The sequence below is a fragment of the Furipterus horrens genome, unplaced genomic scaffold, assembly GCF_987537825.1.
Source record: "Furipterus horrens unplaced genomic scaffold, mFurHor1.1.pri manual_scaffold_5, whole genome shotgun sequence".
Lineage (NCBI taxonomy): Eukaryota > Metazoa > Chordata > Mammalia > Chiroptera > Furipteridae > Furipterus > Furipterus horrens.
This window is the reverse complement of record NW_028327175.1, coordinates 44,745,317-44,772,664: the sequence shown is the minus strand read 5'-3', so window position 1 is coordinate 44,772,664 and position 27,348 is coordinate 44,745,317. Positions and strand designations below refer to the sequence as shown.

Sequence of the window (27,348 nt, the reverse complement as noted above, 5' to 3'; positions counted from 1 at the left end):
AGGACCATCTTCTGAGAAAGGTGAAGCCAAGTGTTCTAGATGAAAACCAAAGGGCTTGAGGAAAGATCAGAGGCTGAGAGGAAGAAGTTAAAGATGCCAACCACTGAGCTGTGAATGGTACCCAAGTACCTTGGGGCCTCAGTTATTTGTCTTTATTCTTGTACTACCAAGTACAAACTAGTGTGTATAGGGTTGTAAATATTATTGTGGTGAAAGGAAGACAGTGGTGGTGGCTGGTTTTTGGAATCTTTGCATGGGGTAGTGACATTTTCCTGACTTGTTTATTTATTCCCCCAACCAAATATTTAGATATTTATTAATCATTACCATGTATGTACCCCTTTGCTTGATACTGAGGTTAGCCACAAAGGCAAGGTAGGTAGCCCTAGCATTTTTGAAGATGATCTCAGAACCTTTGAGTGCCCCAAACATCTTTCAGAGTTGACACATCTCCACTCAGCCCTGGGAAAGCTCTCCATTGACTGGCCCAGGAAGCACCATAAATGATGAAGTATAACTCTGGTATATAAAAATTAAATTTTACCAACACCACAGAAACTCGTCTCCTTTACCAATCACACATCAGGTAATATAGCTTATCAGCCATGTCCCACAGTGGCTCTTCCTTGAGGCCATAGGCCTTGCCTTCAGGGGACAATATCATTTTAATGTCCTAATGTCTCCATGTTCCATTGAAATGTCCCAGGAAGTTCAGTAGTGAATGAATAGAGCCAGAAAAACATTAAAATAGAAAAATACAAACTGGGCTATGATAAAGGATCATAAAACATTGCTTGTCTAAGGCTGAGGATGATTCTGGAACATGCCCAGTGGTAGTCTTTGTGATGTGTGCACACCTGTGTGTGTGAGGTGGGAGAGGGGAGAGGGGGAAGGGAGGTAGGACCTTGGGTCAGGTAAATTGCAGCATCTGCTCTGACCCCAAAGTTACAGGAGCTGCAGCAGCAACAAGCAGTTGATCATAATCACAACAATGATAGTTCCCTTGCCTGTAGTTTAAGATGGAACACGGTGTCTAAAAACATTTAATGAAAATACTTTATTTTTGTGTAAAAACAAAACAAAGGCCACTCGACACATTCTTCAAGGTTAGGCTAAAATTCCATCTCCTTTATAAAAACCCTTTTGGACTAGTTCAGCTTCTAATATATCTTTGTTGGCCTATAGGACTGTGAGTCCCATCTAGGCTTGGCCTAGTGCAGTAGCGTAATCTTCCGTCCTCCAGCTCCCGTCTCCCTATGTGTCTTGTTGTGCAGGAGAGGCGGAGAGGAGCTGGATTTTGCTGTTTTCAAATCTTCTACAGCATCATTCCAAATAATTAGGAACCAAATGAAATATACTTTTTCTAAAGTGACCTGCTACTGGAAATATCCAATTCAGAATCTTTAAATTCAAAGTTTTTCTTTTCTTTAGTCAAGATGGAGAATTGCATAAGCTAAACTAACACATGGATCAAAAAAGTTGCCAAATTTGCACACATATGCAAAACAAAGTACAGGTTGATGATATCTTAATAAATGATCTCCATTGAAAATAAAAGAAAGCAAGTATCTGTTCCACATGTAGGGCTCCCTAGTGTTACTGAGCAAAGCAGGGCTCATTAACGTGGTCATGCCTTGGTGTAAGACCTAACAATTAGCATTGAGAAAAATGGGTCTCTATTTATAATATTCCAACCTGGGGCAGAGCAGGGGGCTCTGTGAGCATTCCTGCTCGGAGCATTGTGCTCCCACGAGACCCAGCACCTCCCTGGCTCCCCAAAAGCTATAAGCCAAAAACATGCCCAGAAGTTCCCCACTCTATCTGTCAGCTCTCTCCTTCAGGATGTGGGGTTGGATGTCATCAGCTTCCGTATAATAGTCCAGGAAGGCATGTACCATGTTACACTGGATCATGGTGAAGTCCCGGAAAGGCACAGGTCCTAAGAGAGTGTCTTCTCCTATGTCCCAAGTTCCAGGAGTCTAGATAGAGTCCAGGTCTGCAAGGCGGAGTCCTTGGCGGCTTCAGAGTCAGCTGGAGCGGGCACGATCAAAGCAGCAGCGTGCCTGCCTTCTTACTAGCCCAGGCCGCACAGCTGGACCCTGACTGCAGACCGCACAGCTGCTGCTTCTCCCCTGGCTGCTGCAACCTGCTGCTCCATCATGCTCCTCTAATGTGCTCCTTCCTTCATGCTTCTTCTCATGGCTGACAGGGGCCCTTCTTCCCATCAGACTCCATGGCAGATTGGTGGGGTCCCTCTGCAGTGTTTCAAACCATGTGGCTCTCCTCCTACACACCAAACCTCATGGTGAGCTGGTGTAGTCCCTCTGCAGTCTTTCAAACTGCATGGCCCCACACCCCAAATGGCTGCCACCTTAGTTTTAAACCCTGGCTGCGGCCTGTGACGCAGTCAGTAAGGTGACTGGTCCAGGCCACATGCAGAATCTCACTCAGGCCCTGTAAGCTTTTTGTCACCATTCTGTGGTCAAAGTCCCTTCCATCTCCTTATCACCATGGATCAGCCATAGCCATTTGCATAACTAAGAAACTAGCTACCAGCCATATATATGCAAAGTACCCCCAGAGCTGCACTATCTCCTTCCTTCATCCCCAAAACCACAGGCTGTGGGGAATTTGGGGATCCTGCTTTGTAACATGAGAATGTTGAAATTAGACCAACTTCTCAGGCTTTTCCTTCCTGGGGCCACATTTCCAAATGATATGGTGTGCAGATACTCTGAACTCGGAGCATGGGACACCATATGCTGAATTCATACTTGCTCATAAGGAAGTAAAAAGGGGAAAAAGTACTTAAAATTCCCAAATGTGAATCATTTAAAATTATACAACCAACTATTCATTATCCATGTGTGGATTGTCTGTGACCAAGTTATAATCTCAGGCTGGCTTCCTCCTACCACCCAGCATTCGTTTGGGCTAATCCTTTAAGGTCACCATTTGCTAGGTTGACAGTCCTTTAAGGTCACCATTTGCTAGGTTGACCCCTTCTCCCAATGCTAGTTCAACTTGCCCCTCCACAGCCAGCCGAGGAGAACATTGCTGTCATTAATAAAAAATTCAATCTGCAATCCCCACTATTGGCCCTGAAAATACCTCTCAGTGAGAAAGGAAAACTGATGTCGGCTTCAGAGGACGCTGCACCCCAAGTCCTTTCTCTGTGTCATCTCTGTCTATTGCAGCCTGCACCACACAGCTTCTGAGGTCGGGGAGGGAAGGAGAATGCCCCTCCCTTAACACTCTGGTCTGAGCACAGACACAGAAATCCTTTTTTGCATTCCTCCCAGCACAGCCAAGGAGGGGCTGGAGTCTCCAGCCCTGCTCTGCCCAGGCTAGGGGACAACAAGAGCCAGCAAAGCATCCCAGAGCAGCAGCCTCTGCCTTACATTGTCCCCAGCTGCAGACAGGGCCTTTGAAAAGATAGCCTCTCTCCTGAAAGAAGTGAGAGAACCACTGCTGTGGCCCATCATGCATTTGCACTTTACTAGAACTCAAGAGAAAGGATAACAAAAAGAAATTAATAAAACCTGCTTATTTTTTGTATACCTGAGATATTTTCAGTACTTCAAATTTCTACCCTAAAATAAAACACACTCCTTCCTTTACATGTCTTCTCCTTCCTTTTGACTTTGAAATTCATCCCAATAATTAGCAAATTTAAAAATTAGAGAAGTATTGCCTCATCTAGTCTAACAGAAGAGATTGTGGGGGGGACACAGCATGATGTGGTGGTTGACCACGTGGCCTCTGGTGTCCAATGACCTGAGTTTCTTATCCCCAGCTCCTGCACCCACCAGCTGTGTGCCTTGGCCAGTCCCTTCATCTTAATCCCTTAGTCTGTCCATCTGTAAAATGGGATGACAACAGCACCCGTCTCACAGGATTGATGTGAGAATTAAGTGAGATAGTCCCTGGCAGCCTTAGGATAGTGTCTTTCATATTGTAAATGCTCCATAAATATTAAACAAGTAGTTGTATCCTTATTATTCAAGTGAAGCAAACTTTGAACAATTGCTTTTTGGATCAGCTTATCTCCTTTTCAAATGGTTCAAAAGAAGCTTTAATAGCTTTGTGGTTTTTTACCTTGATTTTAAAAATCCTGTACTGCAGGACCAAAATCTCACAAATCCATTCCTACCTGCTTCACCTCTGAATCTGGGTACAGTCCAGCCCCTCTCCCTGACTTCCATGGGTACATTTGCTTTGGAAGCAGCTTAAGATGCCCAGATCCAAACAAAGAGCCTCACATGGGCCTGGGTGTGGATTAACATGGGTAAGGATCCCTGCCTGTGAGTAACCTGTGTTCTCGTCACTGTCTCCAACAGCTGTGTGGGAAAGAATTCAACCGAATGCACAACCTAATGGGCCACATGCACCTGCACTCTGACAGCAAACCCTTCAAGTGCCTCTATTGCCCCAGCAAATTCACCCTGAAGGGGAACCTGACACGCCACATGAAAGTCAAACATGGGGTCATGGAGCGGGGCCTCCATTCTCAAGGTAATCACTCTTCCAAGAAGCTCCCAAGCCTGCCGAGACCAGTGAGTAATGAATGAATGGGAGGTGACCTGGTTTATAGGGGCCTTTACTTTATTCTTATGGTCAAAAAAGAGTGTACTTTTCAAGGCTACAGCAAGGTAGCAGGAGCACACTGACAATGCTACTGTAACAAATACAATGCTAAGATCTGAAGGTAGTAAGTAAAAGTGAACCCTACAAAGTAAATTGGAACATGGTAATAATGCCAGTTCATGCCATTATTAGTTTTTTGTTCTAGACACTGCGTCAGGTGCCTTGCCTCCTTGAATCTTCACAGCAGCTTCAGGCTGGAGGAACTTCTGTTATCCCTTTTTTACAGATGGGGCAACTGAGGCATCAAGACATTAGCTTGCCCCAAGCCACTCAACTGGAAAGTGGCAGTCAGGATTTGGACACAGATCTTTCTGACTCTAAAGCCTGTGTTATGTCTAGTTTATCACATCACTGTTTAAGGTCATGCGATTTTTTTTTTCTTTTCAAGAAAACTGGTTTGCAGGCTCTGTTGTCAGCAGAAGTGTGTCTGTAGCAGGCTAGGCCTCCTCGTACCCATTCAGGACCACACATACTCAAGGACAATTTTCTTGCTTGGTGGGGCTGATGGGCCCATACGCAGAGCAGGGGCTCACATCTCTCTGCCTCGGTCCTGACTGCACTGATGGGAAGTTCTCGCCTCCTTTATTATCTCAGTCCCAGGACTCCCTCAGGAGTAAAGAGTTCATGTTCCAGATCTACTGCATTTTGCAGGTTGCTCCTAAGTCACTTAATTAGGCAGTCGTTCAATAAACAGGCCGTCAGTGACTCTGCCCGACAGTGTGCTATGTGCCATGGCAGAGGGGAGGGGAAAGACACCACCTTTTCTTTTTCTTTTTTTTAAGATGAAAATACCCTGCGAACCAAGCGTCGCTGGTTCGATTCCCAGTCAGGGCACATGACCAGGTTGCACACCAGACCCCAGTTGGGGGCGCATGAGAGGCAACCACATATTGATGTTTCTCTCCCTCTCTTTCTCGTTTCCCCTCTCTCTAAAAAAACAGATAAAATAAAAATAAAATAAAGTGACATTGTTAAAAATTAATTTAAAAAAGATGAAAATACCTTTATTATTTTTAATTTTTTTCTTATGGTTAAATATATGCTCACTGAAAATAATAAAATAGATTAGAAATAAAAAGAAAAATGTCAAAATCACTTCATTATGAGGTTTTTGACATATATCTTTTGTTTTTTTGAAAGAGAGAGAAGAGAGAATGAATGAATTGGGTCTACACTATAAATGTTTTTGCTTAAAATATATAGAGAATACTTTTTTATGATTATTAGGGCCCTACATCTCCCACACATAGTTCATTGTATGGATGTACTAGTATTTATTCAAACAAACCTGTCACAGTTTCATTATAAAAAATGTGGTGATGAGCAGCTTACAGATTTTGTGCACTTGCCAATTTTCATAGTGTAAATTCTCAGTAGTGTAATTGCTAAGTCAGAGCTGGGCTTATTTTAAGCTTTTGGTGCCCGTTGCCAAATTCACCTTAAAGGGGTTAGACCCACATAGACTCCTTCTGAGACAAGACCCATCCACACATCCTTGCTGGGAGTTTATCTAGTTTTAAAATGCAAACTCAAACTACACTAAACGGCCCTGGATACCTCGCAACCAGCCATTTTCAAAGGCTCTTCCTGGGGCCTGACCGCTGCCTTTGCTGTTGCAGGTTTTGGAAGGGGCAGAATCACCCTGGCCCAGACGGCAGGGGTCCTGAGGAGACTGGAGCAAGAGGAGCCCTTCGACCTGTCCCAGAAGCGCCGGGCGTTCCAGTCTGACGGGGAGAGCGCCAGGGGCAGCTCCTGCCACGAAGAGGAGGATGAGGACAACTGTTACGAGGTGGAGCGGGACAGCCCGGGCCTGGCCCCCCAGAGCAGGCAGCTCTGCGAGCCCCAGGATCTCTCCAGCAAGCCCCAGCCGGCCCCCAGAGCGCTGCAGGAAGCCCGTGAAGAGGGGGAGAAGGAGGAGGAAGAGGAGAAGGAGAACGACAACGACGTGCAGAAGGAAGATCGCCAGGAGAAGGGCAAGGGCAGCCTTGGGGCGGAGGGCGGCCAGGAGAGAGGCGGTGAGCGCAGAGAGGAGTGTCCCAGCCTCAGGGCGCTGCAGAGCGCCCGGCGGGGTGCCTCCTTCTCTGATTACTTGTACTTCAAGCACGGAGATGAGAGCTTAAAAGAATTACTGGAGAGGAAAATGGAAAAACAAGCGGTGCTTTTAGGTATCTAAGTGGACAGTTTTAGAATTACATTTGGGAAATGAGCAGTAGGCCATTCAAATACAGCTTTTCCCATGAGCTATCATTTGCTGGGATGGGCGCATGGCGCACATCTTCACAAATGGCTCTCAGACTAAATGAGCAGGGACCGTCCTCACTAATGTAAGTGCTTCTCAGGTCATACTGGTCCTTGATTTTTAACACACAGGCAGCGTCTTCAGTGTTACTTTATGCATCTCCAATATTATAAGCTGTACATATTCTTCTTGATATCTAGTTGTAAGCTGATGCTGACAGGATTTAGAAATTCTATTTTTCTTTGACTAATATGTAATACATGGTAAATTTCTTTTGGGTTGCAAAAATTTGGTGCTTGATATGTTACCTTATTAATGACTATTTAGTTGAATATGTGAAAATTATATTTTTCCTGATAGATGAAAATGAGTAGTTGTATATATAAAAATTGCCTTTACTAAAAAATAAAAATACCAGACAGAAATGACACAGAAGGATGAGTTATTGAAAAGAGTGTTCTCACATAGTCACAGAAATCAGATAAAATTTCAACAGAAAACGAATAATTTTGACTACAGAAAGCCCAGCCACACTTAGGTTTCTGCTTGGGTCTGCCTTGTTCTGCTCCAGCTACCTTCACTAGGTGTGGCATTAGGAGCGGATTTTCAGATGGCCCGACAGTGCTCATGCCTTGTGTCCTCAGCAGAGCTCCTTCGCGAAGGAGCCTCATGCCCCATAAAGAAGACTTGGTTTTTCCTCGGGGCTGGAGCAGGAGGAGTAGGGGAGCACTTCTCCCTGAAATCTAAAGTCTGACTTATTTGGAGTATCAAAATAACCAGCACCTAATCACTAGTAGCAGAGAGTCTGGGTTATGTTCTCAATGTGGCTTCACATTAGTAATCAGCTTGGGGAGCCTTTTTAGAAATACTCAAGCTGAGGTCTCACCCTCTGAGATTCTGATTGACTTGGTCTAGAGTAGAGCCCAGCATTGGTTAGTTTCTAAATCACATGATTGTTATGGGCAGCCAGAGTTAAGAAAGACTGGCTGGGCTAAGATAGTGTCTCCCAGGACCCCTCCCAGGGTCTCCATAAATATTTCTGTGTCTGCCTTTAGACTCATTAAGACTGAGAGCAGGAGACCTCGAAATCATACTGCTGATACAAGCTTGTTACCTGTTCTGTAAGAGCCCCACAAGGGGACACACACACACACACACACACAGTATAAACACACACTTTCTGTATTACAAGGTGATGCTTGTGATGTTTATGGCCACTTAATATGTTTTAAAATGCATAACCAGCGTATAGTGACTAATTATTTCTTCCCAGACATTTGAACCATGATTCCAGCCAATGACAATGATTATAGTGGGTGAGTTGAGCCCAGCAGGTAGACTTTCCTCAGGCATGGTCACTGAGTAAAGCTGACAGGGTCACATACATGTGATTGACCATAAGCAGGAACCCTCTGGTACTGTGTCTGTATTTATGTAAAACCTGTCTCTAAGTTGATAGCTTCAACCCTTATTTGTAGTGCTATGTACTGTTTATTATTTTGCTTCCTCTCCTTCCAAAGTCCCCAATACATTTCTTTAGAAAACCCGGCCCACCTCTGGATGCTGGATGCTGGCTTTTTCTCTTGGCCAAGGTGCTTCCCCATTAGCCTCATCCAGTTCTCATCCACCCAGTTGCGTTGTCAATTCCTGATGCTTTTCCCCTGCCACTGGACGTAAAGCTCCTTCCTTCAGCCTTACCACCACGAAATGCCAAAGCTGCTTGGGTTTTTGATTGCCACCTGCACAGGGCAGGTGAAGGGAGTACTGTGGTTTCTGCAGTTACAAACACAACTCTGGGCCAAGAACCTGCTTTCCATGCATTATTGTATAGCTCATCAATGCACTGATAAAATCACCTGGGAAGCTGAGGTGAAGCCTGTGAGGTCCCCAGTCTAGGGTCCTATAACATATTCATTCTTTTGGCAGTTATGTGTTGAAGACCTACTATAAGGGTTGCAGACTTCTAGTTCATTTTGGGTCTGGCTAGCTGGAAAAGGAGCCAGGAAATCTAGAACAGCAAGCTCTAGTCCTTTCCAACCAAAATGGATCATGTGGGAACATTTGAGGAACAAGTTAATGTTGAGACAGAAAGAGTATAGTCTAGAAGAGTGGTTTTCAAGTTGTCTGTTGCAGAGCCGAGGTCCCTCCAGAGCCCTTGCAGTGCTGCAAGCAAAGGAGAAACTCTCAGCCCTTGTGCACATGTCACTCAGAGTGGCTCAGACTTCACCTGTTTTGTATGTTAGCCTTCTAAGTAAAATTTCATTTGGAGAGAGTAAAAGGTCTACGAAAAGTAGTGAAAAGTTGTTACAGGGTGTATTCTAAAGCCTGTTTATAGTTCTTGACTCTGGGTATGAGATATTTAATTAGATCTAACCCCATGGTTAGTATACATTGATCTTCTGAGAACCAATGTTAAAATGTTGGTTTTGTATGTTGTTGAGTGACCAGCATCCAGGTTTGCCTACGACAGCCCTGGTTTGTACCTGCTGTCCTAGGGTAATTACCCGCAGTGTCACCTAAACTCTCAAAAGTGTCCCAGTTCAGGTAATAAATTATATGGACAGTTATGTATAAATGCAGAGCTCAGAAAAGAATCGGCCAACCCTGCCTGATAAGCTCATTAACTAGAATGAAAACCGGAAGGAGAGCCTCTGGGGCCATCCTCAGAGAACTAAGGGATGAAATCATCCAAGGATACTAGAACACTAGGACCAGGACAGCATGACAGTAATCACATTGTGACACTCTGAAAATAAGTCACTACCACATGATTTTTAGGCTTTTGGCCATTGTCACATTGAACCAACCAACCAACCAACCAGCTAAGGGGCATGTTTTTCTTTTTCTTTTCAATTCAGGCCTATGACCACCCCCTCGTATTGCCTTTCAATTCTTATATTCTTTCTTTAAAAAAACCTGACTCTCCACTGGCCATGAGACTGAGGCTGACCTTTTATAACCCCGCAAGGGTAACTGGTGTATTTGTATTTGAGTAGCTGCCCCAAATGTGCCTACTATATTTATTAAGCCCTGAAGGCATTTAATAAAATATTAACATCGTGTTTTGAATCATGATCTTTGTCTGCTTTGCTGGAACAAAATGTAACAGAGCTAACATTTAAAATCCTTCACATATTTAGACAACATTACACCAAATGTTGATTTTGTACAGAATTCTGGCTTGCTATTTAAAAATTAAATCTCCAAGTATATAGCAACCCAAGTTGTAAATATTGCTTTCTGCTTCAGTGAAAAAGCAGTTTACCTGAAAAGAGCATGTAACCTATATTTTGTTAATTTAAGCAAATAAAGACATGTTGAAAACTCTGAGTTAATTATCTGCAAATACCCAAAATTTTGCAAGGAAGATACCATTGTCAGTGTCTCACTCCTGCCCCTACGCTCATACCCTCTGCCAGGTGTTTCCAATTAGCTGGGGCCTCAGCCCCAGGATGCAGATGTTGGCTTCTCTCTCCCTCAAGGCTTCAGAAACAATTAATAAACCTCATTGCATCTGCAGGCAGGTGATATCTTCCTCATCCTCTTCATCTTTCCTAGTCAAAAAGCTTAGTTCTGGAAGGGTGTAATGGGGAACTGGAAGGTTAGAGGCAGGGTTGCCTTATTCTGCATCAAGTTCTTCATAGAATAAAGTTCAGCCAGCAGGCAGTGTATGCTAGTGGTTTCTGAGTTTGAAGCCCAGTTCTCCCGATTTGAACCTTTGGGACCTCAGACCAATTTATGAACTTCTCTGTGCCTCAGTTTCCTCATCTATAAAATGGAACTAAGAATAGTACCTTCCTCACCAGGTTGTTGTGTGGGTTAAATGAGTTAATGTATGTGAGACATTTATGTGCCTGGCTCACTGTTTATGCTATGTAAGAAATAGCCATTATTATCATAGGCAGAGTGGCCAGAAAACAGAACTCAGCTCTTGCTCCTCAACAAAGAACTCACAAAGCATGAGAAACTGTCCATTTCTGTGGGCACTCCCCTTCTAAACATTGCACACTGTTATATGCTGACCACTGTGCCAGGTGATTTATACACTCAATCTCATCTAAGCCTCACACAACTCTGAGGGACAAACATTGTTCTCTGTTTTATTGATGCAGAAGTGGAGGTTCAGGAGAGTGAAATAGCTTGCCTCAAATTGCCTGGCTGGTAAGTTCCTCTTTTACCTTCAAAGCATTTTGCCTGTACCAGGTTAAAGTCTCTGGAAGCTGATGCTGAGAGAAACATGAGTGTAAGGTGCTTATTAGGAATTGGCATCAAGTTAAAAGAAGGGGGATGAAAGAAGCCTGAGCAGAGAAGCCAAACTGTGATATAGGCCCAAGCAAGCCTCTGTAGGCAGCTCTGGGTAAGGACTGCTCGATCAGTTGTGCCACACTGGGCAGAGATATCCAGGCCTTTGTACCCCTACTGGAAGGCCGTGACCTCAGAAAGGTGTGACCCTTCAGCAGGGGCAGACTCTCAAGGAGCCAGTGGCTGGAGGCTGTGTGCTGACTGCCCTCCTCACAGGTCGGTGCAAGCCCTTCCTTGAAGAGAGACTGGGTGAGTCGTCTCTGTGCTCCTGAATGGAGCATCTCCTCCAGGAGTCTAGTGGGCCTCTTCCCGCGGGAAAACTTAGAAGACCAGAGTTAGTGGGACAAACTTCAGCCCTCACTGCAGCAATTAGTCTAAGAGACACAACTGACACTCATTTTCTCCTTCCTCCATGACCCGTCCAGGTACCTCTCACCTTTCCAAGTGGCATGACCCAGAAGCCCCACCGCCACAGGGCCCAAGCCCTGGTCATCACGTTGCTGTGGACTCAGGGTTTGTGTTACTCCGAAGTTGGGGATTGAAACCCTGACCCCTAGTATGACAGTATTTGGAGGTGAAGACTTTGGAAGGTAATTCAGTTTAGATAAAGTCATGAGGATGAGGCCCTCATGATGGGATTAATGTTCTTAGAAGAAAAAGGAGGAGACCAGAGCTCTCTTTCTCCCCTCCATGTAAGGATGCAGCAAGAAGGCAGGCATCTGAAAGCCAGGAAGCAGGCCCTCACCAGACACAGAACCTGTCAGCACCTTGACCTTGGACTTCCCAGCCTCCAGAACTGTGAGACATAAATGCTGGTATTTTGTTATAGCAGCTCAAACAAACATGTGCCCTCATCAGAATGGGATCATTGTGCCTGTTCATTTATAGCCACAGGTGGAGAAAGAAGTACCAAAGGAAACCCAAGTGAGTCACTGGGTTCACATGTATCCCTCCCTGACCCATTGTGTGATAACAGCCCTGCTCCCTCCTGGCAACCAGCAGAACACAGCAGGAGAGAGGGAGTGATGCAAGGCGAGGCTGACATGGAAAGCCACGGAGCATGAGGGTAACAGGAGGAGACTGACATTTCCTAAAGCTCATTCTGACTGTAGTGTGGAGGATGAGTTGGATGGAAGCCAGGATGGTGCTCAGAGAACAGTCTATGCGTGATAATATTGGCCTGGACTAGGGAGGTAGCAAAGAAACAGCTAGAAGCTGATGATTCAAAATCTGTTTTGGAGGTCCAGATTGACTTTCCTCCCAAAGGCAAATTTTAATAAGATAAATGCATATTTTCCTAAGTAAAAAATGACAATACAAGGTCCATCTCCTCATATGACAGAAGATGGTTTAGATTTTTATAGCTATCATAAGACTCGTGTTCTTTACTCGGTGGTCAGAGAATATACTTACCAAGAATGTAATATATGTAGAATTCAGTCCATCTTGGTTTCTCTCAGTTTTGTTCTGGATTACAATTGGTAAAGGAGTAAACAGTCTAGATTGAACAGGACCATGAAGCTTCTCAGACACAGATCCTGGGAAGAAATGGCCGACGTGAAAACAAACAAGCACAGAATCAGAGACCAGAGAACCAATGGAAAGAGGCTAGGACTCCAAGACCATAACGTGAGGCTGCAGAATCCTTTTCATCCATAAGGGTCTGAGAGCATCTCAATAAACTAATGCATGTTCATGATAATGAACTCGCATGGTCAAAGAACTGTTAGTTAATCTGCACCATATTTATTAACTAAATGCACTCCAAATACATTTCGCTTTTAAACTGTTCAGTTCTCAAAGGGTGACAGTCCAGTGAGCTGAAAGATGTTTATCCGGAGCACACATTATTTTACAAGACAGAATAAATGAGATGTTGTCATATTTTAAGTCCTAAAGTGAACTGGCCCATGGCACTACAAACAGCACCTTAAGAAGAAATAAAAACAAAACGTGGGAAGAGCTTGTCCCTGCCCTTAAGGAACACACAGTTCTCAGCAGGCCCAGGGAAGCTGGCAGGAATTCGGCTAATGATGTTTCAAATCTCCTTTCTCCAAATCTCCAAAACCTTCAAGCTAAAAACTGTCCTCTCTGTGAAAACCCAGGTGTTAAAATAGCGAGTTCCCTGAAGCATAGTGTCATTTCTTTTTATTTATTTATTTATTTATTATTTTTTATATTTTTTGCACAGCAGAGCTGAGCCAAAAGTAACTTTCAGTCCCATTACGAACTTGTGCTACAAGTGGAGGAAGACGTGCTCATTTGATAGCTGGGGAGTGACCCTTAGAGGGCCCCTGGGGACCCAGTATCAGTGGCGCTCACTGTTTCCTCTTCCCTGGATGCAACAATATATTAAGAGAGAGAAAAAAAGGAGGTTGGCTCTTTTCATGATTTTCCTCTTTAATTTTTGTTGAAAATGGAACTGTGTTCTCTTGATCCTTCAAACAAATGGAGGGGAAGTGGAAGCTCAAAAGCTTCTCTTAGGTTCCCCAGAGAGGGGGTCTTTGTTTGTGGTGTCACGTGGGAAAAGGCCTGTGTATCTATCTGCTGCATTGTCCCGTCCTCCCAGAGTGATTTGCAGTGGGCAGTGTGGGATGAATACGATTTCTGTGTGAGAGAAAGTGATGCAGCCACACAGCCTTTGGATCAAAGATCTCACTGGCCCTTCATCTGTAAGATGTGCTTCCCCTGACCTCCACACCCCATCTTTAATAGAGGATGAAAGAAAGGCAAGAACTCTCTCTGAACTTGACCCAAACGAGAAGTCCAGCCAGAAATCCTTGCTATTCAGAATGCACGTGGGCAGGGAGGGGGAGAAGGGGAGGGTGCTTGGAAGGACAGGCTGGAGATCACAGGCAATGGAGGCGGGGGGGCGGGGGGGGGGGCCTGCTAAAGCTTCTGGCATCATTCCTGAAGAATCACTTCATACCGACGTTCAAAATGTGCACTGTGAGTCTTTTCACAGGGTAGACCTTAGACAAGTAGTCTCTGGAAGGAAAATGGAGAGATACATTAAGAGACATCTAACAGGATTGCAAGGATACTTCTTTCCTTTTAGCAATTCATCATATTAAGATGATGGCAAATAATTTTGTTTCTTCTAGAAAGTAATAATAATGAAACTGGTCTCCAGCCTGTGAAGGATGAGAGGATGGGTGAGGTAAAATCTATTCAACATTCTTGACTTGCAGAGACTGTGTAATTTGCCATTGTTGAAGGACAGCTTCCCTCTCCACCTGCAGCAAGTCCAGTGAAAAAAGCAGCTTCACTTGGAGTAGCAGGTTATCCAAGTCAGAAAAATGTAAAAACCTGAGCTGTGATTGTGGTTGTGCAAGACTATGTACATAGAGCATGGTGTCGACTGCCTTTTCTCACTCCTGGAAAACTAAGAAAACAAAAGGAATGTAAAATCCCCAGCAACAGCAAAGTCATTACAAGAGGAAAAAGCAAAAAATCAAAGCAAGATGATGCAAAGCCTTAGAAACAGATCGTTACAATGCCGGCATCTCAGGGGATATTCAGTAAACAGTCATCGAGTATAATGACGCATCTCTGTGAAGGAAGCAATGCCAACAGAGGCCAATGCTAACAGAGGCCAATCCCCTCAGAAGTCACTCTAAGACTCTATTAGCAGACACATTTTTGTGGATTTCAAAGGGCTTGTCTTTGCCAAGGCTCTGTGTGCCTCCACACTGCTAATCTCCTTACCTTCCTGCTGGGACACTTTACTTTTGATCTCAGGTTTATGTAATTAAATGCCTCACCTTGTTCAAGTTACTAGTTCTCCGAGCCAAGGGCTTGGTCGCCACTACACCATCTCCTGCAAGTTTTTAGACAGACTTGAGATTGGATGGAGCCTTGGGAGACTAGAAGAGTGTAAGATTGATACATGAACTTACCAGAAAGATCCTTCAAGAGGCCCTGTACAAAAAAATGCTGCTGTCCAAAAACATACATCTTTCCATTATGGTCCATTAAAACTCTATGGAGGTGGGGCACTTCCCAAATGGTGGAGAGAGGACCAGGGAAACCTCACCCTCAGAGAGACAGCTATTGAACTGGTAAGAATGAGCAAAGACAATCATCCAAAATCTCTGGAGACTGGTCAAAGGGCTTAAAGCAATTTAAGGAATATTTAGTCAATGAAATCTACAGAAACCCAGTAGGAATGGTGGAAGGCATGGCTGCATCCACCCCACCCACCCAGACACATGCTGTGGGAGATCATTCCAGTGGGCTTGACAGCCAAGTGGCCAACCCCATGTCCCCAGCTTCGTGCAGAAGACCTATGCTGGGGGTGGCAGTGGCCAGGCACAGTGGCAGTTCCTTACTCCAAACCCCTGTTCAGTAAGGAGGAGCTGAGTAGGGCAGCTGGTGAGGAAAGTCTCTCCTTCCCACACAGACCTGTGTCCTAGAAAATCTATTACAGTGGATTTCCAAGTGGGTGTTCCAAGTGGCAGCTCCCATCCTCCCCTGTTCCTGGTGTAGGAGAGCTGAGCCAGCTGAGCAGCTAGAGAACATCGGCAGAGCCTGTTCTCCCAACTGTGCAGCAGAACCCCTATTCTGGGGGAGGTGGCAGCAGCTGGTAGTGATGTTTGTACAACATTGTGAATGTAATTAATGTATTCTCAGGTTTTATAATATGTTCTTTTTTATTGTGGTAAAATATACATAATGTAAAATGGCCACTTAAACTATTTTGAAGTGTGCTATTTACTAACATTAAGTACATTCATAATGTTGTACAACTATTGCCACTATCCATTTCCAGAAATTTTTTATCATCCTAAACAGAAACTGTACCCACTAAACAATAACTCCCTACTCTCCCCTCCCCCTAATCCCTGGTAACCTATATTCTACTTTCTGGCTCTATGAATTTGACTACTCTAGATAAGTTAATCTACATGGAATATTTGTTTTCTATATCTGGCTTATTTTACTTAGCTTTATGTTTTCAAGGTTCATCCATATTGTAGCATGTATCAAAATTTTATTCCTTTTAAAGAATGAATAATAGTTCATCATATATATATCTATTATATATATATTATATATCTATAATCTATCTGCCAGAGAAGGAAAACTCTGACTCCAAAAAACCTCCGCTGCCTTGCGGCATACCTCTTCAGGGGAAAGGCTAAGGGAGTAAACCCCGACAGAAAATCCGGAGCTGGAGTCCCTAAGGCGGTTTGACGTTGTAGTCAACACCGGCAACTCCTGCGGCGCACCTGAAGCCAAGCTGTATTGACTCCGTCTTTCCCTTGGACCCTTCAGCTGCGAAGAGAGGGGGGGTCTGCTGCATGGGCAACAGCAGACCCTCCATATCACCCTGCCCAGGCTCTGTAGCTTCAGCTTCACTGGAGAGGACACTCCAGCGTCGATTCAACACGGGAGGAGACAGATACCGTGTCACTCCCGAGTCGGACTGCACAGCCATTCTCGGCGGTGCAGATAGACTCTTAAGAAGCTACACCATCGTCTCTCGAGACGGACGGCTGCCGATACGATACGATCTATAATCTATCTATTTAGCCACATTTTGTTTATCCTTTCAAAGGTGGGTTGTTTCCACCTTTTAGCTATTGTGAGTGATGCTGCTGTAAACATTAGTGTAAAAATACATGTTTGAGTCCCGAATTTAATTCCTTTGGGTATATACCTGAAAGTGAAATTGCTGGGTCATATGGTGACTCTTTGTTTAAATGTTGAGGAACTGCCAAACTGTTTTCCACAGCAGAAGCACCATTTCATATTCCCATCAGCAGCACATAAATGTTCCAATCTCTCCACATCCTCTCTAACACTCGTAATTTTCCATTTGGGGGATAATATCCATTCTGATGGGTGTTAAGTAGTATCTCTTGATAGTAATTTTTAAATTTCTCCAATCTGTTCAGCTGTTAATGCTGAGATCCTTATCTAGTTTTATAATCTTTTTTTTTCTCATGCATGTAAAAATAGAAAAACAAAAGATGGACTGGAACTTCTTCCTTACAAAGAGCAACTGAATTTATCTGGGTTTGATTCATATTATGTTGTACCTTCAAAGGACAAGGACTCAGCTTAATTTTTTTTAAAGTATATTTTATTGACTATGTTGTTACAGTAGTTCCAATTTTTTTCCCCTTTTCTCCCCTCTTCCCAGTACCCCTCTTCCCTCCAGCTATCCCACCCCCCTCAGTTCATGTCCATGGGTCATGCATATAAGTTCTTTGGCCTCACCCTTTCCTATATTATTCTTAACTTCCCCCTGTCTATTTTGTACCAACCAATTATGCTTCTTAGTCCCCGCACCATTTCCTCATTTCTCCCCCTTCCGCCTCCCAGCTGATAACCCTCCAAATGATCCCCATACCTATGGTTCTGTTCCTATTCAGGTTTGCCGAGTTGGATTCTGTTTTTAATTTTTAGATTCAGTTGTTGATAGTTGTGAGTTTGTTGTCATTTTAGTGTTCATAGTTTTGACATTCTTTTCCTTTGACATTTCATATAATAATGGCTTGGTGATGATGAACTCCTTTAGCTTTACTTTATCTGGGAAGGACTTCATCTGCCCTTCCATTCCAAATGATAGCTTTGCTGGATAGAGTAATCTTAGTTGTAGGTTGCTTTTCATCACATTGAATACTGCTTGCCAGTCCCTTCCTGCCTGCAAAGTGTCCTTTGAGAAATCAGCTGATAGTCCTATAGGCTCCCCCCTGCAGGCAACTCTCCGCCTCTCTCTTGCTGCCCACAGGATTCTCTCTTTATCTTTCCTCTTTGGCATCTCAATCATGATTCATCCTGGTGTGCTCCCCTCTGGGTCCGGCTTGCCCAGGACCCTCTGTGCTTCCCGGACCTGAATGTCCATCACCTTTGAAAAATTTGGGAAGTTTTCCTCATTTTTTTCAATTCTTGATTCCTCTTTCTGCACCTGTTGACTTTTTTAATTCCTTATGTTCCAAATCATTGATTTGAACCCTGGTTTCCTTCCCTTCACCATTGGTTTTGTGAGGATTTCCCTTTGTTTCACTTAGCATAGCCTTCACTTCTTCTCTTATGTGTTTGCTGTACTCAAGCATCTTTACCACCATTGTTTTGAATTCTGCATCTGTTAGGTTGTCTATCTCCTCCTCTGTGAGGTTGGCTATCTCCTCGTCACTTAGTTCTCTCACTGGAACCCTGATCCGTTCCCCCTTTTGGGCCATACTTCTCTGTCTCCTCATTCTGACAGGCTCCTGTGTTTGTTTGCCTCCATGTCCAAGGCAGAGCTGTTGCTCCTGTTACATTGTAAGGGGTGGAGCCTTAGGGGTTCGTCAGTACAGGGCGACTCATTTCACCATGTTGTGGCACTGTCTGTGGGGGAGGGATCTGAGAGGGAACAATGCCACCTGCCCAGCACTCGCCCCTTTTCCAGGCACTTCTCCCACTTCCCTATGGGACTGGTGCCTCTCTAGCTGCTGCCTTGGCTGTCATTCCCAGAGTGGGTGGGTCTGCGGACGTTCTAGGACCGTGGGGGCCCTCTAAACAAGCGGACTCTGCTGAGAGACCAGCAGTTTCTGCCTCCACCCCAACCCCCACTGGTCTGCACAGTCAGAAGCAATGAGGCTTGATTTTCCCTGATGCTGGGACAGTGAGTTGTGAGGTCCAGTGAGGAGCTGGGAATGCTCTCCAGGTGTCCCTCCTGACTTTCTAAAACATGTGACTGCATTTTCCACTGGCTTGCTGCTGCTGCTGCTGCTACTGCTGCCGCTGCCGCTGCCGCTGCCGCCGCCGCCGCCGCCGCCGCCGCCACCACCACACCACGTCCTCTCCGCCCCTCCTGCCTGTCTGGATGAGTATTTCTTCTTTATATCTTTGTTTGCTGGACTTCCATGCAGTTTGATTTTCTGGAACTTCTGATTGTTTCTAGCTTTGAAGTAGTTGTATTCCTTCTTAGTTGTGGAAGGAGATGCAGCATGTCTGTCTATGCCTCCATCTTTGCTGGAAGTCTGATTTTTTTTTTAAATAAGTATTTATCAGAGTTGTTTTTCCCCTTTTACCAATCCATTGTGGGGGGTGATCCTAGTTTCCTTTGACCCCAAGTTGACAGGTGACTTAATAGTCATAGCAAGCTGGCTATACCCTTGGTTGGCCCTTGTAAAGCTTGTGCCAAAAAAAAATTGGGGTTTCTAGGATGTGTCTATGCCTGGTAGTGGAGAACTACATCCTTCATGTGGGTGGCAGTGATGTACATGCAGAAGAACTTGTATCCAGTCAGGATTCAGATTGCTGGGAACTATATAACTCCTTGTTCAAGCCTGCATATTTTAAACTGTAAAAACTTAAAAATATATAAGCAACCCAAATCTCCATAAGACATTTGTTTATTTGTTCAGAGAGAAACAAAACCAATGAGACTAGCTTAGTACTAGTATGAGTCATTTAGTGATCAAAACCTATACTTAGCCTCTAAAGCTATAGTCATCGTCGGCAGCCGTCCGTCTCGAGAGACGATGGTGTAGCTTCTTAAGAGTCTATCTGTACCGCCGAGAATGGCTGTGCAGTCCGACTCGGGAGTGACATGGTATCTGTCTCCTCCCGTGTTGAATCGACATCTTGTGATGACGCTGAAGCTACAGAGCCTGGGCAGGGTAATATGGAGCTCCGGATTTTCTGTCGGGGTTTACTCCCTTAGCCTTTCCCCTGAAGAGGTATGCCGCAAGGCAGCGGAGGTTTTTTGGAGTCAGAGTTTTCCTTCTCTGGCAGATAGATTATAGATATATAATATATATATATATATATATATATATATATAATAGATATATATATGATGAACTATTATTCATTCTTTAAAAGGAATAAAATTTTGATACATGCTACAATATGGATGAACCTTGAAAACATAAAGCTATAGAACAGTGTTTATTCATCAAAACCTTGACACGCTTAAAGTTAAAAATTTTCCTATAGTAAATATTTTCCAACCATTATTTTCCCATTTGAAATTTAAAAAGAAAGGATCAAAACCTTTATTTACTCATTCTATGAATGTTGATTGAGCACCTGCTATGTGATGGGCACTGGGCTGGGAGGCTGTGGAGATACCAGGATAAGCACTACAGACACAGTCCCTGTCCTGAATGACCCTGTGTGGCTGTTATATGAAAAGGCCATTCATCTAAGCACCCTAATAAATAACAATACATAAGTAATATAGAAAGTTCCTAAATTATAAGCAGAATAATGACACTCCTGTTGAGGCAATGATTATAGAATTCTGCTCATGTAAAATAAGTATGTATCATATTAACAACTATTAACACTATTCCTGAAATGACTTCAGTGGTATTAGTAGAGGTTGCCAATCTAGACATCTTCCTCTTCAATTGAATTTTAAATGTCTTTCCTGATGCTAGAAACCCCTTTTCTGGAGCTTTCTTTACAAGGTAACAATGGAAAAGGACTAGAGTGCTAAGTGTTCTAAGAACCACGCAGCATGCTCCTGCCCTCCCCAACTTGCTTCTATTTATTTAAGCAATGAAGTTAACATTGCTTTTGGGCTCTCATAAGGTGCGTGGGTTCAGAAGGAAATTTAAGAGACAAGTCTTTATATTGAAATGAAAAAAAATTTAAGTCTTCACACCTGTAGGGCTGAGCTTGCGAGAACTTAGAAATGTCCCCAAGTTTGCACTGTTATTTGTCTAAAGATGCAGGATGATTTATGAGACCCACTCCCTCATCCTTCACCCCTGTCCAGCTTGTGGAGAATCAACATTATTGTTCTTCAACAGCAGCGCTGGGGGTGTTTCACCCAACTATAGGAACTTCATTCCTGGCAGATCCACATCTCCCCTTAAATTACTACAGGTCACTGTGGGCTTATGATGCAGGAGTGCCAAGCAGCTCTAGTGAAAGGACATGGTGTCCAGATAGACTCCACGTGAATCCCGGCTCTGCCACCTCTTAGCTGTGTGACCTTGGACTGACTACTTAACCTATCTGAGCCAGTTTCCTATCCATCAAATGAAGATGTTGTAGGGTAGCGATGACAAGTACAGGCTCTGGTCTCTGGTCCTTTCTCTGTCTTACACCAGCAATGTAACCAGGAAGAAATTGTTCTCTCTAAGCTTCAGTTTTCTCCTCTGCAAAATTGGGAATCACTAGCATTTGCTTCATGGAATTGTGAGACTTAAAGCAAAATAAGCACTCCATACACATTGGTTCTTAATACCCTTACTACAGTGACCACATGGGGATGTGCCTATAGCAGGGCCTGACACACAGGTGACTTACAAATCGTGTCAATGTCTCTCCGCTTTCTTCCTGAGCTGAACTCAACCAACATGGGGTCATTAGTACTGCTCTCGGGGTGACGACATAAGACTAGGGCGAATCCTCCCACACCTGAACTCCTTTCTTGACCTTCTCTTCAACTCCATTCTCCTGGTTTCCTCACTCAACAGATCACTCTTCCAAGTGACAGAGACACACGCCCCCCTCTGCCATGTAACCCAGTAGGCTACACAGAAACAGATTCTTGACCGGGGCTGACTACATTTGCATTCTCTTCATGGAGCTGCATCAAAGAGCATCTGGAGGGAAAGTGCCTCCCCAACTGTGACAGACAATCAAGCAGAATGACAGAGGCAGGTGCACTTACTGATGTTCCCATCACCAGCACCAAATTATAACACATTATTGCCAACTTCTGAGGCAGTCTCAGATTTATGTTGCTTCCAGTACATTAGCGAGGATAACTTTTAACTTTTAAAAGAAGAATTTAGCAAGAAGAAGATAAAGACTTTTAAGATTTTTATTACACAAGGCAAACACCTGCAATTTACCCCAGGCCTGTGGTGTGGCATAGAGAGCAGGTTTTTCAAACTACAGGTAGTGACCCATTAATGGCTCATAAAGTCAAGTGGGCTGAGACCTGTATTTTTATAAATAGAATAGACTAGAATAAAAAACTATCTGATTATATTATGCATAATAAGGCTTAGTGCTTTGGGTTATATTTTTAATAGATAGATAGATAGAAATGTAAATGCTTCCTTGCTGCTGGTCATGGTCAAAATAGTGAAAGTCACTGAAATACTAGATGTACAGAACTAACATGTGCATTTTAACAAATAAATGAAAACACTCAGACCTCAAAAAACCTGAATTATGGGCCAATTATAAATTGATTATAAAGTTTTTTTTTTAGATTCCACATATAATTGAAATCATATAGTATTTGTCTTTCTTTGTTCAACCTATTTCACTTAGCATAATACCCTCTAGGTCCATCCATGTTGTCGCGAGTGACAACATTTCATTCTTTTTATGGGTGATTCATGATTCGTTGCCTATATGCCCCACAACTTCTTTATTCACTCACCTTTCATTGAGCACTTAGGCTGCTTCCATATCTTGGCTATTGTAAATAATGCTGCAAGGAACACAGGGGTGCACATATCTTTTTAGTTAGTGTTTAGATTTCTTTGGATAGATACCCATAAGTGGAATTGTTGGGTCATGCGGTAGTTCTATTTTTAATATTTTTGAGGAAACTTTGCACTGTTTTCCACAGTGGCTACAAACAGAGAAAAAGACTCATAGATACAGAGAACAAGCTGATGGTTGCCAGAAGGGAGCCTGGTAGGGAGATGGGAGAAAAAAGGTGAAGGGGATTAAGAAGCACAAACTTCCAGTAATAAAATAAGTCATGGTAAAATTTGAAGAAGCTTACATATATTTGATTCTAGACAGGACATTAAAGAACTAGGCATCACAATAATTTTTAAAATTCTTTCTTGTTGAAGATTCTGTCATTAAAGAAAGATGGTCACGGGGAATGAGCAGCTAGCTACACGACTGGCATAAGTTCCTAGCACATGTTATGAAGGAACACACTCAATAGGATAAGAGTAAATGGCATTCCTGAAACTATGGGGTGGGAGAAATGTTCTAAGAAAAACTATAACATCCAATCTTAGGAAGAGTACCAGGTATGAAAGAAAGATGTAACTGTATCAGGAAGTCCATAGTCTGTACCCATATAGAATGGGTTACTAATGTTATTGAGGGGAAAATTAATCATTTTCAGTAGGAAATAATGGGATTCAGAAACAATATTTATGATTTCCAATGTTTATATCTAAACCCAAAATATGATTGTTAAAGTAATTCAATATTTTAATATGAGGTAAATGTTTGTTGATACATCTTTATAAATGATGTGGGACCACAATGTGAATAGAATCTCAGCGGTATTGTTAAAAATGGCACAGAGATTACTGGTATCCCTGGGACTTCCACTATTCAGGAACCTGCAGGAAGTCCCATCTTCCTAATAACAGAGCATCTCATAAATTTCTAATGCCCATTACCTCAACATCCCTTTTCAGAAACAAATGGATCAATAAAGGCAACACTGGCCAATGCTTAATTCTGAGAAAAAAAGGTAGAACTTATTGGTAAAGTGGAAGTGCGGTGAACCTTGGGAGACAGTAGCTAGTGGTCACTTGTTCTTCAGCATTCTGTCATGCTTTCACCCACTACAGGTAATTGCACCCTAGTTCCCTCTAGAGTGATTACCTCCCCACATGTCAATCATGATTCCCTGCCTTCTCCCAGCCAAGGGACAGGTGTTGGACTTAGCTGGGCCAATCAACTCACTGTCTTCCACAGGACTTTTAATCTTAAGTAATTTGACACAAAGACAGATTAATTCCTGCTGAGTGAACTCCTGGAGCCACTCTGGTTCCATCTGTTTCAGAGCCTGGTTCTGAATCTTCTTATTAGTCTGTGAGCTTTCTGATAACCCATCCAACAAATTCCACTTTTGTTTAACTTAGCCAAAGTCTGTTCCTTCTGCTACTAACCTTATAGCCATATTGAATATAACATCCATGCACTATTGAATATAACACTCCATAAGATCCTTGTCGTAGCCCAGAGGAAAACAGAGGGTACAATGAAGCATCTATCTGAGATTTCAAAAGCTCAAAGAAAAGATAGGTTTGTCGATGTAGTTAGAGTCTATAAAGCGGAAGTGACTCTACAAAAAATTTCTGAAAATATAATTTAAAAAAATGATCTTGGGTAAAAGAATTAAGCACAAAAAGACTCTCATAGAAGGGTGAGAAGAGGTTAAAGAAGGTAAAGGAGGGATAAATGATGATGGAAGGGGGCTTGACTTGGGGTGGTGAACACACAATATAATATACAAATGATGTATTATAGAATTGTACACCTGAAACCTATATAATATTATTAATCAGTCACTCCAATAAATTCAATAAAAAAGAAAAAAAATGTAATGATCTTGGTGTGAAGGAAAAGAGAGAGGAATATAATGAATAAATGAATGACTAATGGGCCACTTCAATGAAATCAGATTATAAAAGACCACGCACACACACACACAAACACACGACTGGAACTGGAGAACAGTGCATTACTATTACTACGGGAAAAAAGAAAGATTGACGTAAAAGTAAAAATCACAGCTGGTAGATTGGAGCCAAGAAAAATGAATAAAAGTTTATGAAACAAATCTGAGGCATCAAAATGGTCCTTTGGTGGATATGCCTATTGGAAAAAAGGTCAGGATGGTGTACTGAGGATGATGGGAGAGAAATAGAACTTCTTTCCAACTTTTATTTTGCTTCATCTTCTTTATGAAAGTGAAAGATCTTCAAACCTGGAAGTGTGGAATTAACATGGTTAGGAGGTCACTGAAGTCCAAGATAGCAGCCAAGATAGTGGGAGAACAGGAAGCTTCTGTCAAAGACTTCACCTTCAGATCTGGATGAATTCTATCCCGAGGTGCTGAAAACAAACCAAAGTAAGTGAAGGATCACTGTCAGTAATTTGGGGAAAATCAAAAAATGGAAAAGAAGCTGAAAATTAGAAATGGACAAATGACTATTTTTTGAAAAGAGGTAGGATAATATAATATTGGGTTTGGAATCTACAAATAGTTAACTTAATGTGAAGCCTGGTTATATTTAATCTTCTTCTTTTAGTTTATGACATTTTTGGTGAACAAGCATTCCTTTTATAATAAGAAAAATAATAAAAAGCTTTATTTCAAAATGAAAATCCATTGGCTGAAACAATATAAAAACAAGCCAGATGAAAGTTAACAAGAATAACTATAAAACCCTGTGTCAAGGCAAAAAAAAGAAATATATATATATATATATATATATATATATATATATATATATATATATATATATATATATATGCATTAACCCCTGGCTGGTTTGGCTCAGTGGATTGACCGTCGGCCTGCGAGCTAAGTGTCGCTGGTTCGATCTTCCAGTCAGGGCACATCAGAGAAGGAAAACTCTGACTCCAAAAAACCTCCGCTGCCTTGCGGCATACCTCTTCAGGGGAAAGGCTAAGGGAGTAAACCCCGACAGAAAATCCGGAGCCGGAGTCCCTAAGGCGGTTTGACGTTGTAGTCAACACTGGCAACTCCTGCGGCGCACCTGAAGCCAAGCTGTATTGACTCCATCTTTCCCTTGGACCCTTCGGCTGCGAAGAGAGGGGGGGTCTCCTGCATGGGCAACAGCAGACCCTCCATATCACCCTGCCCAGGCTCTGTAGCTTCAGCTTCACTGGAGAGGACACTCCAGCGTCATCGCAAGATGTCGATTCAACACGGGAGGAGACAGATACCGTGTCACTCCCAAGTCGGACTGCACAGCCATTCTCGGCGGTGCAGATAGACTCTTGAGAAGCTACACCATCGTTTCTCGAGACGGACGGCTGCCGACGATATATGCATTAAATGAAGAAAGATGGGTTTGAGGATAGTTTATGTGAAAAATGTTTGGAAGCCTTGGGCCCAAAGTCAGTATGTGCCAAAAAGGAAACAAATGCAATTATAGGCAGAATGAATAGACTATAAAAGATTGGGAGAAGGGAAGTAATGTTGCAATAAATTGTGGTCAGATACCACATAGCACTGTGTCTAGTCCTGAGCTCTATATACTAAGATGGGCATTGAAGGCTAAGAAAATGGTTAGAGGAAGGTCAGCTGAACAGTGACAGGTTTGAAGACCAAGTCAGTTGAGAACGTGTGACCTAACTTAATTGTCCTAGGTCAGAAAAGACTTCGGGGATGACAGCTGTCATAACCACAGCTCATTCAGTAATGGTATAGGACAGAGCAGAATCCACAGAACAGAAAAACCTACCATGCAGTGGCTGTGATTGGGGAAGTTTCTAGCATCTGGAAGGTGGATGGAGAACAGGTAACAGAAGGCAGAGGGCCAGGAAAACAAGTAGTATCAGGGGCATCTGAAAGCAGAGAGCAGGCACCCAGTTTTTTCTGGCCTTTGGAGCATTTCATTTCCTGTGGAGTTGGGGTACCAGGCAGGTAACAAAGCAAGCAACTCAAAAATGGGGATCAAAAGAAGGGTTCCGTTAGCACCAACTAGTGGTTCTAAAAATGTGCTTCTTAGACTAGCAGCACCTAGGAACTAGTTAGAAATTAAATTCTCAGGCTCAGACCAACTGAAATTAGAAACACCCAGCAATCTGTGTTTGAACAGCCCCTCTGGGAGTCTAACTCATGCTCAAATTTAAGAACCACTGGCTTAGTGATTAAGTCCATAGACTTGAGAGACAGAGTGCCTGTCTTTGAATCCCAGCTCGGCCAGAAACTAGCTGTGTGATCTCAATTTCCTTGTTTATAAAAATAATACCTCATAGGGCAGTTTTGAGAGTTTACACACACACACACACACACACACAAAGGGTTTAGAACGGTGACTGGCACATGTGTTCACCAACATTGCTCTTATCATGAGTCATTAGAACTCAGGTACTCAGGTGAAGAAGATGTGGAAGCACAGAGGTTTGAAATCCTGGCCCTTTCACCTGGGTCCCTGACTGGCCTACAGTGAGGGGTAAGCAGTTCTAGCTGTGGAAACCAGGGGATTCAGGGAGCCAGTGAGTGAGTGTACTAACTGGCTTTAAATGTTTGAGGACTCTGCTGCCCCGTTCCACATTACTTCTAAAGAGCAATGCTAAGGCTGAAAGGTGGAGTGGAGCATGTTTTTAAGATAAGGAAGAACTTCAAAACCGGTTAAAATGTTCAAGGAATGGAATGAGCCACCTCCAGAGAAGCAAGTTCTTCCTGCCGTGTGTGCACTGTGGTCTGATACGAGGTTGGCGTTTGCAGGGGGTCAGGA

The 27,348-nt window shown here is 43.2% G+C and overlaps 1 protein-coding gene across 1 annotated transcript in view; it reads left to right on the top strand.

Annotated features, from left to right (window-relative positions):
* ZNF366 (zinc finger protein 366) overlaps positions 1-9,955 on the top strand; it is a 63,276-nt gene extending 53,321 nt beyond the window's left edge. Inside the window, exons 4-5 of the mRNA XM_090276371.1 lie at positions 4,341-4,515; positions 6,267-9,955. Of these exons, the coding sequence (XP_090132497.1) occupies positions 4,341-4,515; positions 6,267-6,820 (729 nt within the window). The 3' untranslated portion in view covers positions 6,821-9,955. The remainder of the gene's footprint in view (positions 1-4,340; positions 4,516-6,266) is intronic.
* The last annotated feature ends 17,393 nt before the right edge of the window (positions 9,956-27,348 follow it).